General features: G+C 39.9%; 1 protein-coding gene across 2 annotated transcripts in view; it reads left to right on the top strand.

Moving 5' to 3' along the window:
* The window catches only part of LOC112596686 (neurogenic locus Notch protein), a 48764-nt gene that overhangs the window by 22337 nt on the left and 10024 nt on the right, over positions 1-16403 (top strand). For both annotated transcript variants that reach the window (XM_025342450.1, XM_025342449.1), the window contains exons 3-8: positions 1759-2036; positions 3950-4148; positions 6277-6410; positions 9316-9672; positions 9825-9980; positions 11248-11430. In XM_025342450.1, the coding sequence (XP_025198235.1) occupies positions 1759-2036; positions 3950-4148; positions 6277-6410; positions 9316-9672; positions 9825-9980; positions 11248-11430 (1307 nt within the window). The remainder of the gene's footprint in view (positions 1-1758; positions 2037-3949; positions 4149-6276; positions 6411-9315; positions 9673-9824; positions 9981-11247; positions 11431-16403) is intronic.

Genomic DNA, 16403 nt, shown 5'->3' with positions numbered 1-16403 from the left:
ACGAATTCGTTTTCGTCGTGTCGGCAGTATACCACGCTATAGCTACCTATCAGCTACCAAGTATTATACTACATATCATTCTACATTTATTTTGTGCCCACACGATTGTGTACCTATGTATATTATATTAACAACTATGTATAATATCTAATTCCGTCGAGGCTTATGTACTCGTAGTTTTCTATTATCGCGTATCTATTTCTCGCGCTGCAAATCCAACGAATACCTTACGATTTTTGCCATCTGCACATCAAAATGTATACAATGTGTTATACATTTATGTATAAAATGCACACACGCTATTATGTTATATATTTATATAGGACGTATATCGTCTATATACTATATATAGGTGCTTAATTGTTTCGAAATCCTATTTTGACCCGGAACGACGAAGAATTTAGGTTCTCTTACATTTACCATGTTTATACCTAATACGTGTGGGTATAGACGCAGAACGTGAAGTATTATAAAACCTCGGTCGTCGGGTATATATAATATTATACCGCGCGTGAGGGTTGTGTGTCTGTGTGTGTGTGTGTGTTGCGCAAACCCTCACGAATCCATACAACGATGCGTCGCGATTATAATAATAATAATAATAATAAAAATAAGGCAGAAAGAGAGGGACCGAGAGAGATATTGATAGAGTTAGGCAGACAGAGAGAGAGAGAGCGAGCGAGAATGCGCGAGTCGCCCGCAGGTGATCCACCGCGTGTACATAATATAATACTATTATACACGTATAGGAGGTAGACGCGGTAAGGTTCTCTGCGGCGGCCGTGGAACCGGTCGACCGAATCCGAATATTATGGTCGGAGATACGATCTGGTTTTTTGTTCTAAACAATATTTCCAGTGGTCTTCGCCTCGCCCCGCGTCGCCGCGTATAATATTTTATTTATCTCGGCATCTCGTGACCGCTCCCTGTCCACAACGCTCGCGCGCGCGCGGCGCGTTCGCTCGCTCGCTCACTCACTCGCACACGAGCGAGTGCGTATCAGAACGTGCTCCGGGCGGCCGATATAATAATAATAATAATAATATTATGTACGTGTGTGCAATGTACACGCACACACACGCACACCGACGCGCGATTGGATATCGTTGTATCTCAACCACACGCGTGGTTGATATACCGCGTATACCGTATCGCATATGAATTATAATAATATTATAACATATCGCATTTATCATACGTAGGTACGCTGTATCGTTGTTCCTGTCGTAAACACAATAATATCGATATAATACGGTGATTTACGTATGCCGCGCGGTACGCGTTCAACGTTCACCAAAAGTGTGAACTTTGAAAACGATCTCGTGTATCGTGTTATGCTATGATGTTGTGTACGATGTGCTCATCGACTAAACCTATTTTGCGTATTGTAAACGGAGGACTTTTAAAGCGCTGTTTTACATCATATATTATAGGTCGCGGCAGTCATTCTGTCATTATTTGATATTGACGAAAAACAGATATTATGCCTTCGTCGTTTTTCGACCGCGAGAGCAGTTCATCTTTCCGTGGGATGGGGAATAGCGCGGTATAGATCACTATTAAGGGAGTATTTATATGGTATCGCCAACAGCTTCGTATGAAACGAGTTACAGTTACCGCGGGTACGGTATATTTTGTTCGGAGCTTTACTCGGAAAAAAACGAAACGCACCGGAAAATTAACTATGATAATATGATATTTTGCATCATTAGGAGTTTATTTATAACGCGGCCCGACTTATCGTGTTTCTTTTTGCAGCTGCACTGGACTGTTCGTCGGACCTTATTGTCAATGGAAAAACCCCTGCCACACGGGTCCCGTACCTCGGTGTCAAAACGCCGGAACGTGCGCCGTCACGCAAGTATCACCACATTCGCCGCCAGGATTCTCGTGCCAGTGTCCGCTGGGTTTCACCGCGTCCCTGTGCGAGATACCCATATCGAACGCGTGCGACTCGAAGCCATGCCAAAACGGCGGCACGTGTTGGCTGCACAACATCAAGGAACATCGGTGCAACTGTGCGCCCGGATTTACAGGTATGCATATTATACGATATCGTACATCGATTTTATACTAATTGATAGTTAAGACATTATACAATATCCTAACATTTCTAATCACCAGGCGGTATAAAAATTAAGGCATTGTGACGGGTAGAAGAGACATATATATTACCGTCATAAAGTATACGCTCCCGCCCGATTGTCGATCTGGCCCATGCACGGGCGCGAATAGGGGTGAACCCCTAGACTCGGGTCCGCCCCGAAATACCGTTATATACCATTAATATATCACACGTCGTCGTCATTCGATTCCTATAATAATATAGATCTCAAATCAATTTTTTTGTAGAAGTCCCCGTGGATGTTTTATCGGTTATCCGCGGTTAAATGTGTACGTATATATATCGTAGGTACGGAGAGGTATTAATGTATTATACTATTGTATAATTATAGGAAACGAAGACCGCCGATCAGGGTTTAGACGATCGTATTGCCGACTCGTTAAAGGAAAAAAAAAAACAATAAATATAATAGCAATAGCATCTGTGTACGCACAGAAAAAAGAGTATTCCGTGAACACGGCTTTTTTCCTCCCGATAAAACTCGCACCGCATAACGTGGCGATGGCACTATATGTATCTCTCTCTTTCTCTCTTTATCTATCTATCTATTTGTTATAAAATATATGTCGTGTGCAACGTTTTATTGCGTGGCGGCGACGAGCTAACAAATTGTACGTGTACATACAACGTCGTTACGCCTCCGTCGTTGTCGTCGTTGCCGCGGTCGCCGTGTTATACCGTCGGTCATTCTTCTCGGTTATTTCTACTATTATTTTTTTTTTTTTCCAACAAAACAGCGCGCGCACAACGATATTCTACACTTCTACTTGCTATTATTTTAATGCGTTTAATCGTCATCTCTTGGGAGTTCCGGCGTAATCGATTTTCACGACCGTGTGCCGCGCGGCGTGTATCATCGTCGCGAAAACTCTTTTTGTTTACGTTGTACCGCTCTCTGCGCGGGTCAACCCTCATCGGAGTGGCGAGGTTTGACCGCGTTTATTTTACGTAAACGATCGCGATATTGGTTAATGCGCATTCGCCGTATGTGTGTGCTTGCGGTTATGTAACGTCTGATGCTGACCCTACGACACGGGTGTGCTATCTACATAATATTTATGGGTGTAATATATGTTAATGAGCGATGACGATGACCGTCCGCGTTTGCCCGGCGAATCTTCTTTACCCGTCTGAGATTTATTTACGGTTTGGTGATGTGTTACGACAAAGTCTGCCGCGACTTTCTCTACGACTCGAAATATAAATAACACGTTTTAGTCCAATTTTGTATGAAGTACATTATGAAAACCGAGTTCAATTCATTAATTTGGTACTGCATATTGTAAATATATATATATAATATAGCGAGTATACCACACAACGACTTGGTTTGTCTCTCAATTACGAAATGTTGCCGAAGACGTATAAATAATAAATATTAGTTAATGATTAACGATGTTCTTGCGGATATTATACAAAACGTTGCCTTATATTTATATAACGTTACAAATTATATTTTGCTAATAGCAGACTTTTCATCTCTTTGGTTTTATTTTCGTCTAGGAGGTATTAAAAATTCGTGATTAAATTTTGATTTTTTTTTTTTTTTTTTAAAGAAAACTTTACAGTTACACATAAAAATACTCATAAAGCCTATAAGTACCTAATTAATTCAATGTTTGACATTTCGCATCAATTGATTATTTTTACCATTATAATAATATGTATATTATACTGACCAGTTTCGCCTAACTGGTTGGATATACGTTTTGGGTAACCGTGAATTTAACACACCAAACTAGATCGTGTAAAATATCTACAACTATAAGTTAAACTTTTTGAATTATATTCGATTAACGTGTTGGTTGCTTTTTTCTATCGCAGGACCAAATTGTGAGTTGGAAGATCATTGCGCTTCGGGACCGTGCAAGAACGGAGCAGAATGCGCTTCTAAAGATGATTCTTACGAATGCACGTGCGCCCCAGGGTTCACGGGCACAACGTGTTCCGAAGACATCGAAGAATGTTCAACAATCGAACCCTGCGTGCACGGACAATGCGTCAACACACATGGATCGTATGCGTGAGTATAATATTGTAATAATTATATATTGTATTGTTCTCGAAAACTAGTTATTATTTATGTCCATATAGTCTCATCGCTGTGACACTGAATACACCACATGGGTGATACGATTAGTTAATGTTTTTGAAAATAAAATATTAGGCACGGTAGGCAACACGCATAGTGGGTATACCTATGCAATGTGTATACGTCATATATATTATATAATATAATAAATACTGTCACAGTAGCTTATGTATATTATATTCATTTGTTATTATTGAAATGACGACGAGATAGACGATAACCTCTGTCAACGGTATATTTCGGTGAATAATGTTAATTAGAGTCGAAACCCCCTCGCAAATAAAGAAAAAAACCGGATTATAAGCATTCCTAATATTATATTATGTGTGTATTCGAGTAGGAACATTCAAATGAAAAATGATGAAAAATACGTAGACGAAAACACTCTGGTGTGTATCTATACGCATGCATATGCATGTAATTTTATGTGCGTGTGTGTGTGTACGAGTGCGCGAACATATAAAAAAATTCAATGCACGCAAACCGACGGTCCATAATTTTTAAGTCGTCCGCGGACGTGTAATTATTTCTTTTCCGTAGGCGTTCTTGACCATATAACTGCATAATGATCCACGCGAGCGAGTTTTTATTTTTTCTTCCCCCGTTTCTTTCAAAACAATATGTATATATCCATTTAATGTTATTATATACATCATACCACCTCGTGCATGAGGAAAAACATCATATTTTATCACGTTTAAAGTAGCATATACAACAGCTTCGCATTGACGTGCGTACGCGAATCGCCTGCAGGAAATCCGAGTATTTTAACGCTCCGACCAATAATAATATACATAATAATAAAATATAATAAAAACGATAGAGCACGCGATCTTGTCTAGACCTCGGTCATCTAATCTTTTACACGCACGCGTTCCGGTTCACTGGTCACACATACATACACACACACATATATAATTAAAAGTGTATACGTAGTTCTTGCAAAATTTCTATGTCGTTAGAATTGACGTTTTTGACGTTGTGTTTGTGTGCTTTGCTTAGGTTTCATTGAATTAGGTCATAGGTGAACGTCTGTACCGTTTTTGAAAATATAACAAAATACTTAGAACAAAAAAAATACATATAATAGGACATAGTCGTGGGACAATTAGCAGTATATACTGTATAGTGTAATATTATTATGTCTGTGTTTCTGTGTTATTTTCATTTAAAATTTTTGTTTACTTTGTTTGTCATACCAAAAGATAAGAAATAGCCGCCCACGCTAAATTTGTACACAATACTGTACAACTGTTGTTTGTGTGCAAAAGCGAGCGATAATTTTTTCAAATTTTTTATACTATTTCGTCTTTTGGTTCACACGATTTTTTAGCTAGGAACAACCATTCAGTGCGGCTATACACAATTGACCCATTGTTTCGGGTCCATGTTGTTCTATCATATAATACGAAAAAAACATAGTTTACCAACAATAAACTCGCCTCTCCATAAAAAAAAGAAAAAATGTATTATAAATATTGAATTTTGCGAAGGCGTTAATAGTATTTACGTAGTAATATTTATACTCTATTATTACTATTAATTGCTCGTAATATTTTTGTTGGGAAAAAACTATGCATGTATCTACATAATTACTACATTCTGTTAAGAATTCCTAATTTTATGGTCTATTGTTATCTTAATAAATAACAATATAACAAATTATAATGTGAATTAAATTATCCTTTAATCTGATTTAAATTTAACTAATAGTAATAGGTAGGTAAGCACTCAAGTTTGATATCCAAGACGAAATATTTCATCGTATCATTAATGATGATGTTTTATGATATAGGTTGTAAACATTTTTATAGCAATTAAATTATTATTGGCTTCAATCCGATAATAAAATAAAAATTGTATAATATACCTTTTATCCAACCGCTTTTATAAATATATGGTATATGCTTATAATTCAAACACATAATTTAAGTCTTAAGTTCGCATCTGACGCATCATAAAGTGATAAATCGGAATGAAGTTTGAGTAAAATGAATTATTGTTTTTGAAGTGTAATGTATGTATTGAACACAACTTTAACTTGTATTTCTGGTTTCAGGTGTATTTGCGAACCAGGTTACACAGGCAAGAACTGCGAAATGATATACGTCCCGTGCGACCCGTCGCCGTGTATGAACAGCGGAAGGTGTATGCAGATCGACGATCTCAATTATGAGTGCAAGTGCAAATCTGGTACGATCATTTATCCTAGTAATACATAATACATAATATAAATGTCTGTGTAATCGACCGAAATACGTAATATTAAGTATGTTCTGACCATGTGAAAACGACCCGGTTTTAAGTATCTCTGTTAATAAATGATATTTACCATGGTTCAGTCGACGGGGGTTCTTCTATTTCTTGTGTTGATACACACAAATACATGCTCAATGACCCCTAAATATCCCAGGGAATATAATACGAGACAAACGTGTCTCGGATACTTTCAGTGGACAATGTAAATAATAATATTGTACAGACATCATCAGTATACCGATTGACGTCAAATTATTTATCTGTTTATAATGAATGAATGATATAACTTCACGATGGGTGGGTGTGTAACAAGACGAAAAAAACGAAGGAATAAAATTCACAATATTGATTATCGTCTATATTGACGTGTTATTTAACCATTACGCCATTTGATGATTTATCGATTTATTGAGGTTCATATGTTTGTACAAGTGTACCTACCTTACAAATTTCGCACGATGTGACTAAAAAAAAAAAAAAGATTGATAATATAATATTACTACATTATTATCCAAATAATTTCCGGTTTTAGCGGTTGTATTTAATTTTTAATCGCCAATAATGTGGATATTTGTCGGAAGTTGTGTGTGGTTACGTTATCTCGTCAGCAAACGGTTTCGTGGGAAAATACTGGTTATCAGACGACTATTCATGGGAATTAATAGCTAACGACATTTTTGAGAGGTCATTAGAATTGATTTTATTATTAAACTTTTTTTTTTAACCCACACTTGCCTATATCTAGAACACTCGAGATTTACATAAAAATACATGTTAAAAATATTCGCACTTTTTCCATGTCACCGGTTTTGTTGCCCGTATTTGACAACCACCTCGGAGACGATTTAGTTGGTGGGAGATGGGTGTAGTGGACTCGATGACCCCGAATTTTATCATTTTTATTATAATCCGTCAACGGTATTTCAATTGACATGTCGTCGGTCAAATGATTGAATGACTCGTTAATCGACCGCGTAGGTGTTTTACTAAACAAACAGACAACAAAATTCGGTGGTAGACATAAACCGTGAAGAGAATATGAACAAAAAAATAGAATTAAAAAGTGTAATTCATTTTCTTTCTTTAGCGGCTACAAAAAAATAGTACGTAGTCGGTATACCTACATATCGTACTCGTAATACTATATACATCGCGCAGTCTAACTTGTGTTACGTCAGTCACAATGCCATCGGCCGTTAGTTTTGTGGACTGTCGGACGAGATTAATGATGTATACTCGAGTTGTAAAAATAGTGGAGCGCGTCCGTCCATCCGCGCAAAGTCGGCGGTGTTTGTTCAACTGCGAGCTCGCGCGATGTCGATCGAAATTTAATAATAATATGTATATTTTTCTATTACGATCGATCACACACACACACACACACACACACACGCGTTCGCGCGCCTACACATACACATTTAAACGAGTGCATTACGATATCTCTCGTGCCTCGTCAATCCCGCGACGACTGAGCGTTTTGACGGTTCGGGCGGTATCGTATCTTTCAGCAACGCGTCCCGCTGCCTGTGTAACGCGCTACAGCATCTCACGAAACCGCTCGCATAATATAATATCGTCTCACATCTGTCGACGATGTTATTAAGCCATTCGTATACGTACCGCCCCGCCGCCGCCCCTTTTGTCCGCCGTGTCAGAGTCCGCTAACGGATCGCTTTAGCTGCGGTTTATACCTACGCCTTATACATACTTTACTTTACGAACACGCGCCCGAGCCCTCGCCCATACATATTATGCTGCACATTATAATATTATATCCGATTCGACTCGCCCGCCGATCCGTCGAGTTTTTATCGCGGTAATCGTGACCGGAGAATAATAATAATATATATCTGCGTACCTACGTATTATACATCTACATATACGTTTGTATTTATTTTTTTTAAATGCTCTTCGTCCGACACCCGTCTAACGGATAGTCTCGATGCCGCACGCATTTTTTTTTTGTCCAATTCCATTGCGCCACAGTAGTCGCTATAATATTAATATTCTATCCGTATGTATATGCCGTACGCACAGGCGCACAGTCACAGCCACTGTCCGCATAATGTATGTATAATATTATTATCAATTGGTGTGTGGTGGGTCGACGGGCTCGAGCGAACGAGATTTGCTCGTGTGAAAAAAAAAATAACGAAATGAAATCCGTCGGACGCGTTTCTACAAGATATATAATGACGTTCGGCAGCCGAATCGATTAAAATACTGATTTTACGCGGTATCGGTCATCCTGTTTGTCGCTCCACATAATATACATAAAATATACCTAAAACATATTTAATATAAAATAATGATATTTTACACTCGTCGGAACACGTACACCGGTTTTCGCCCACCTACTCACCGACACAACGACATCGAGCAATGTTTGCGTGTCGACGTGCTGACCATATTATAGTTGTCGATCGATTTGATAATAATTATTACACGCATAATGAATTACATTTACCACACCTCTTAATATTATTTAGTGATCCATTACGCTCCGTTGTTGTATTCGTATCTATTATATGCTGTAATATCTGTCTTCGGCTCTCCTTTGTATAGATAAGGATTTTTGAAAAACCACTTGGCCCGAGTTTGGATGTTTTTTATGATGTTTTCGGGCGATTAGAAGGGGTGAATTTGCGGGTGAACGAGTCAGTAGGGGTTGGTCTATAAACAATAAATATTATCACTCACGTACCGAGGTGTGTGATGAGAACATTCTCGACTCGGGCGTTTTGGACTCGTCTTAGAGTACCTGAGTCGGTATGCGGTCGTCTGCTATTTATTGATTAATCGAATTATTGTGTTTGTTTAACACGTTTTTCTTTTACAGGTTTCCGGGGCAAAAATTGCGAGGAAAACATTGACGATTGTATACCGCACGCCTGCCTGAACGGTGGTACGTGCGTAGATGGCGTGAACAGTTACACGTGCTCGTGTCCGGCCCAATGGACGGGTGAATCGTGCGAGATGGACGTGGACGAGTGCGCCATGAGGCCCAGCGTCTGCCACAACGGCGCGACGTGTACCAATTCGCTGGGATCGTACAATTGCATTTGTGTAAACGGCTGGACCGGACAAGACTGTTCGGTAAACATTGACGATTGTGCTGGGGCCGCGTGTTTCAACGGCGCCACTTGTATCGACCGGGTTGGCAGCTTCCATTGCCAGTGCACGTACGGCAAGACCGGTAAGTGACGATCATTTTTTAGACCATGAATGCCCGTTGTGTTTGTCCTGGACAGCATAGTATAACGGCGATGGTATAATATAGTATTGTGTCTGTCATCGATGCATAATTTTGCGCAATGACTAATCACGAAATTTATGCGTTTTTCGCAGGTCTCCTGTGCCATCTCGACGACGCGTGCACGTCTAACCCGTGTCACACCGATGCCATATGCGACACAAGTCCGATCAATGGTTCGTACACTTGTTCGTGTGCTTCCGGCTACAAAGGAATTGATTGTTCCGAAGACATCAACGAATGCGAACAAGGTATGATAAATAATAATAATAATAAAACCACGTTATATATTATATAATAATATAATACGAATCCTCCGACGAAATCACAAGTTCCCACACTATCGCATTTCTACAACATAAAACCACACATGCCGCCGTCTTCGTTGAGGGAGGATGGAGGCGAAAAGAACAGCTACCTCTTCTACTTCTTGTACTACTCTTGTAATCCACACCGTCGACACAGGGCTCTTTTGCTCTATCTGTCTCTCTCACTCTCTCTCTCTCTCATTATGTTTTCGTCTCTTTTTCGATTCCCCTCCTGTCACCCGGTCACGCTCTCTCATTCTTTTTCTTTCTTTCTCTCTCATTTACTCCCTATTATCCAATCCGCTGAACAATAGCCTACCGGCTTCCTGTTCCCATGGCGTGCGTGTTATATTTGATTGTGGGGGATAAGGGGAAAGATTATCTCGGATAAGAGACCGGTAATTAAAATAGTTACGTACGGCTATCGCGTAACGCCAGCGGTTTCCAGCTTTATGGTTGACACCGTTGACACTATACACAACGTTCGTATCTCCAAGTGCGGTGTACAGCCGTATAGGTAAACCAGACACGTGTACATGTGTGTCCGTGTGTAAGTATGCATATAGATACCTGTATAGACGATGGAAAACATGGTTTTAACCGGTCAGACCGATAATAATATTGGTGACTGTGTGGACATTGCTGCGATCTTTATCTTTACATATACGCGTATTTAAAGTCCGCACTTGCTTGTGTACACGATCCGTGTTTTCCACGACGTTTCAGGGCCATTCTAACGTCCGGAAAACGGGAAGATTGAGTGTGTGTGAGCTAGCGGTGGGGGGAGGACTGTCGGCTATATTGACCGTACACGGTCAGCGGCCGTGTCCATCGGTAACCGAGAGTTAAAAAGAAAGAAAGAACGAAAGATAGAGAAGGAGAGTGGTATGGATATAGTGTATGCTCGGTGGATAGATTACACTTCGTGAAACGTTGTAATTAAGACGTAGTCATCTTTTTAAATTGTCAAGTGAACAAACAGCGGCGCACACGCCTCTGTTAACGAGTCAATTAAAAATTGTAATAGATTTTCGGCCGCCGCCGCCGGTGAGTTGGCGAGCGATTTTTCATCACTGTCTTGTTATATAACTCCTCTCTTCAACGACTGGTGATGACGACGGATCGCTTTCACACGTCACACTATTGTGTTTTGTTTACCTCACTGGGTCGTTAATTTAATATAAAATATAAATTTTTTTTATTTACACAGGGTCACCATGTGAACACGATGGAGTTTGTGTCAATACTCCTGGATCATTTGCCTGCAATTGCCCACAAGGTTTTACAGGGCCACGGTGTGAGACAAATGTGAATGAGTGTGACTCGCATCCGTGCAAAAACGAAGGATCCTGCCTTGATGACCCAGGAACTTTCCGATGCGTGTGCATGCCAGGTAAACTTTTATTAAAATAATTTCTATTGTACTTATTATTATTTTATCAATCTATTCCATCCATTTAATTTGTCTTGATTTTATTTTTACCGTTACACATACTGCATGTTGCGTTTCCACATTAAAGAGCCCTATTAAAAAATACATATTTTATTACATAGTTATCGTCTTTTTAATTTGTATTATAGATAAAAACTAGTCTACGTTAACGTATAATTTCAGCAAATATTGTATAATAATCATATTGTAATATACCGTATGCTACACTATAATTTACTTACGAATCGAAAAAATTACCTCCGTGCTCGAATAGTAGTAACGTAATGGATGATTATACAAATAATAATAATAATATTTTTTTTAAATTTGATGAGGTGACAATTTTTATCTTTGAACTATCTTAGTGATAATCTATGCAAACGTGATTTCACGGAATTCTTTATTTATACGTCGTCAGTGCGTAAAAAAAAAAAAAACTGTTAACAAAAAAATATAATAAAAATGATTCACGTTCCTGATTTACATAACATCATGGTTTAAAAATTACATATGTTTATATATGTTTATACTTTGCGTAATGGTTAAAAAATCAATTTATATAGATTTAACAACAATACGGCGTGGGAACAATAGTAGGTTATTTAGTATAATATTATATATTTTAAATGCAATAGTTAATTTTGGAATTTGATAATTTACGGTTATTAGAAAATATAACATGTCTGTCGTATTACGCGTGTACCTGTATCTTTACAATAATTGCAGTTGCGTTGTATGTAGAGGTCGTTGTATTATGTCGGAATTATAGACAGACGTCATGTGCTCGGTTAAAAATAATTAGACGTTATACATATGCGTCGTAAATAATTTTTAATCCGCTGTCCGAGGAAATATTATTATACTGTACATAATTATCCAACTGCAAGTATATTATACGTCGTTGAAATTCCATCTATGTTGTTGGAACTTTTACTACGGTACAGACAGAGAGAGAAAGGGAGGAGAGACTAACAGACAGAAGTATTGTGATGGAAAGAGGAAAAATAGAAGTATTTGTATGCCATTTTTTGGGGTGACGGATCGAGTAGTGCAAGAGAGAGAAGTTGATCGACGACCTGCGGTTGTGCGCGTCCGTCGACGTCATTGTCGTTCGTCATTTTTGCTTCTAACAGCGAAGCACACTGTCCTCGGGGAGATGGTGGTAAAAATTCAAGTCTCTCGCGTGGTTATTACATAGAATATTATTTCCCGTTTCGGTTGAGCAGCGACGTGTCCGTCATACGGGTCGTGCCCGACTGCTTTTGCGCTCGCGTTTGTCGGCGGCGGCGAGCAAACCAACCGGTACTCACAAAAGCTCCGTCGACGGCTCTCTCTTTATCATAAAAAGATCTCGCGTGATCTTGTATATATACATGCTCTGCAGATCCGACCGGCCAGATAAACACATCCGAACGGTCGTTTGCCCCACCGCAGCCGCCGCCCCGTATTACGGCCGTTTCATATTTTTTAAGCACACGTCCGACCGAAGAAAATATATACACGTCGATCGTATCAAGACCATTTATTTTTACTTGTCCACCGTAAAGTTCTGCAAAGGTGATGGTCCGTTTGTGCTGTCGAGGTGTACCTATACGTTTAGCCAAACAGATTTAGTGGCGTTCGCGACAACAAGTACTACAATCGATTACTATTATTTCGAGAAAAAAAAAGACTGGCACATTAAAACACATTTTATAATCGGCGGCGGCACAGCAACACGGAATCGACGGCGGTCGTTGTCATCGGGTGTATTTGTTTCAAGATTTACGGTCCATTGTATATTGTGCGCGCGTATAAGCGCGTTTCAAATCGAACAGGCGGTGGCGCGCTGATAAGAGGTCGGTGGAGACTCGAGGCGAACGTCGTCTTCTCTTATAATAATATACATGGGTTCCCCGGCGGCGACCCAGTCGTCGTACGAAGATTGCGATCGCTAATGGATAGTAAAGTTCTCCTTTATTGGCGTAATACCGGGTGCCTCATTAACTGGACAATAATATTATTATAAATGGTCCCGCTCGCTGTATCATCATTCTTTTCTCTCTCTTTATCTCTCTCTTCTTTTTCTAACAGTGGAGAATATTATACAAGGGTTCTTATCTTCTTTGAGAGCGCCGTTGTCGACGAAGTTGCACCCGATGGGGGGAGACTTCCACTAACTACGAGCAGACGATATATCCTCTGCAAAATCCGTCGACTAAAAGAAATGAAAAAAAAAACCACACGCTAGCCCGGAATGTACCGCATACAAATATTTATCTCTACAGTACTTGCGGCGGTATGAAACCCGCGAGTGAGTGTATATACACATGCATACACAATGCACCATTGTTCCGGGATCGCCGTTCGTTACGTATATTTTATATTGCTACGTAGTTATTTTATTATTATTATTATCATCATCGTTTTATTATTATTATTTTTTTTTTTGTACCTTCTCTTCTACATTTCCTCTGCACCTATCCAGCGCCGTGTTTCGCGTTGACCCTAATCTATTATCGCTTTGTTGTTGTCCATATAACATAAGTACAAAACCATCATCACGCCCACGCCACAGAATCGCGTTGTTGTTTCGTTGTATTGCGGGCGCTGGCAGGCTAGCTAACGAACGCGCTTGTTACCGTTTATTGAATATTATTGCCGCTGTATGTGTGTGTATGTGTGCACAAGAGCGAATGTAAGCAAAGCTGCGGTTATTGTCGATCGACCCAACCGGAAACCGTTAACGGATATATATCTTCGGTACGCGAAATTCGGTGCTGCACATTAAAATGCGTGATAAAAGTCTTCTTCACAACCAGCACGCTGTAGTAATTTGCATGTGAAAACATAATGTACCTATTATCGACGTGTGAGTTTTATGGGTGACATAAAATAATGTGACTCGTACGATCGGAGTACACGACGCGTCGCACCGCGTGGTCGAGACCAATTCCGGATGAATCAGTTTCCGGTTTCGACAAACATAACAATAAAAAGAAACATAATAGCAATATTAAAACCTTTTTAGGTTCGTTATAAATTATACCGTTTGACGCCCGGGCACCTTCAGCAGCGGTTAGCCGGGTCGTAAATGTTTTATCGTTTCGTAAACAACTATTGATGGAATCGTGCTCGGTCTGTCCGCGCTCGCATTCGGGTGCATTAAAAACAAAACGGGTTTTGGACGAACGCTACGACGAAAATCCGTCGGCGTAATGGTCGTAGTGCGTCATCATTTGTATTTCGATGATATTGCTGCTGCAGTTGCACTGCGTTCGTGTTACTCGTGCGATGTATGGGTGTATTATAGATAGGTATATCGGAGAATAACACTATCGCGCCGGACGAATCTTATTGTTTTTCGGCGTAGTGGGCTCTATGTTTGAGCACGCTAGGGAATTCATGATACCTCAAGTAGTAATACATATTCCACACACGATCGCGCACCGTTCCGTGTTCGGTTCGATGATAATATTGAATAATTCGTCGTTTCCATTCTCGCCGTCGACAATATAATATCGTACCTATATTATTATTGATAAATGCGAAGATCACGGTGTTGTCTCGATCTTCGTCGTGCCCGCACAGTCGTTACGGTAAATCACGAATCTTATAATATATCCCGCCCATCCACGGACGTAATATTATTATTATTATTATTATTCATTTATCCGTTACGGCCGTCTCGCAGGCGTTGCGTTCGCCGTCCTGTGAGCACTGCGGAGCGAGGTTATCGCGCCGTGTGACCGGTGGTGATGGCGGGGCTGGGCCGTGTGCGTGTGCGCGCCGATAGAATATCATCTGTATTGAGTTTTCACGACGACGGACGATTGCGGCGCTAACGATTAGCCGCGTCCGGCAGAATAAGTGTATATTGGTCGCGTACGCGTGTGTCAGGTCGTAAGTCTTTTCAGTATGCGCCAATCGTCGTAAGTCCTGGTGGAAAGTACAAACTGGTCTGGTCCCGGGAGTCCGAGTGGATGCAATTCTTAAAAGGATCGTCGTGTACGGTGACGACGTGGAAAGCAAACGATGCGAAATAATAATAATGATAATAAAATGAAAAAAAAAAAAAAAACCATTACCGATCCGACCGGATTCCGAACGCTTTTTATTATTTATTATTATTATTATTATTTTTTTTTTTTTTATTATTACTGTTGCCGTTTCCATCGTCGTCGCGTATATTATATACCCGTGTGTATATAATAATACAATATGATATTTCTCGCAGCCACGGCCATTCCAGTTAGTGTAGATAGGTAGGCAGTAGTGAGTAAGTGAGTTCTACAAATCAAACGGGCGAATAAATCGACAGACATGAGGACGACAACGGTTGCGTGTTACATTACCTTTTATAACGCGCGCGCCGGACGACCGCGGCGTGTGATTGACACTCGGCCCGCGCGTAGCGGATAGTGGAAGAAGAACTGGTCGCGCCGGACGACGACGACGCGCACATAATAATAATAATAATAATAATGTATGTACCGGTTGCCCGAGTACATAATATTGTTATACGCCAGTCTATATAACATTATCATGCACGCGTTTACAGCGCTACAATATATGCGTATATTATATGTATATCGTATGTCGTATATCGTATATTATATATATATATATATATATATATAATATCATATTATATTCTCGTACACTTGCGGCGCACACACATTCGCGCGCAAACGTATTTTATATACGTACTGGACGTGCTCGCGGATACTCTCGTATACCTGTGTAGTTTGTATCTGATATGCTGTGCGGTATGTATATCGCACACACCACTATACCTATGGTATCGAACGCACATGATACCCAGGTACCCGTCGCTGCCGGGCGTAGTACATATTATTATTATTATTATTATTATTATTATTATAATATTCTTCTCGGGCACAATAATATAATATATTATTATTATCGTACGCAAGCGCTGCGGCGGATCCGTA

This window comes from Melanaphis sacchari, unplaced genomic scaffold, assembly GCF_002803265.2.
Source record: "Melanaphis sacchari strain LSU unplaced genomic scaffold, SCAv2.0 Contig33_pilon_pilon, whole genome shotgun sequence".
NCBI classification, from domain to species: Eukaryota; Metazoa; Arthropoda; class Insecta; order Hemiptera; family Aphididae; genus Melanaphis; species Melanaphis sacchari.
This window is presented reverse-complemented; position numbering and strand designations above follow the sequence as displayed.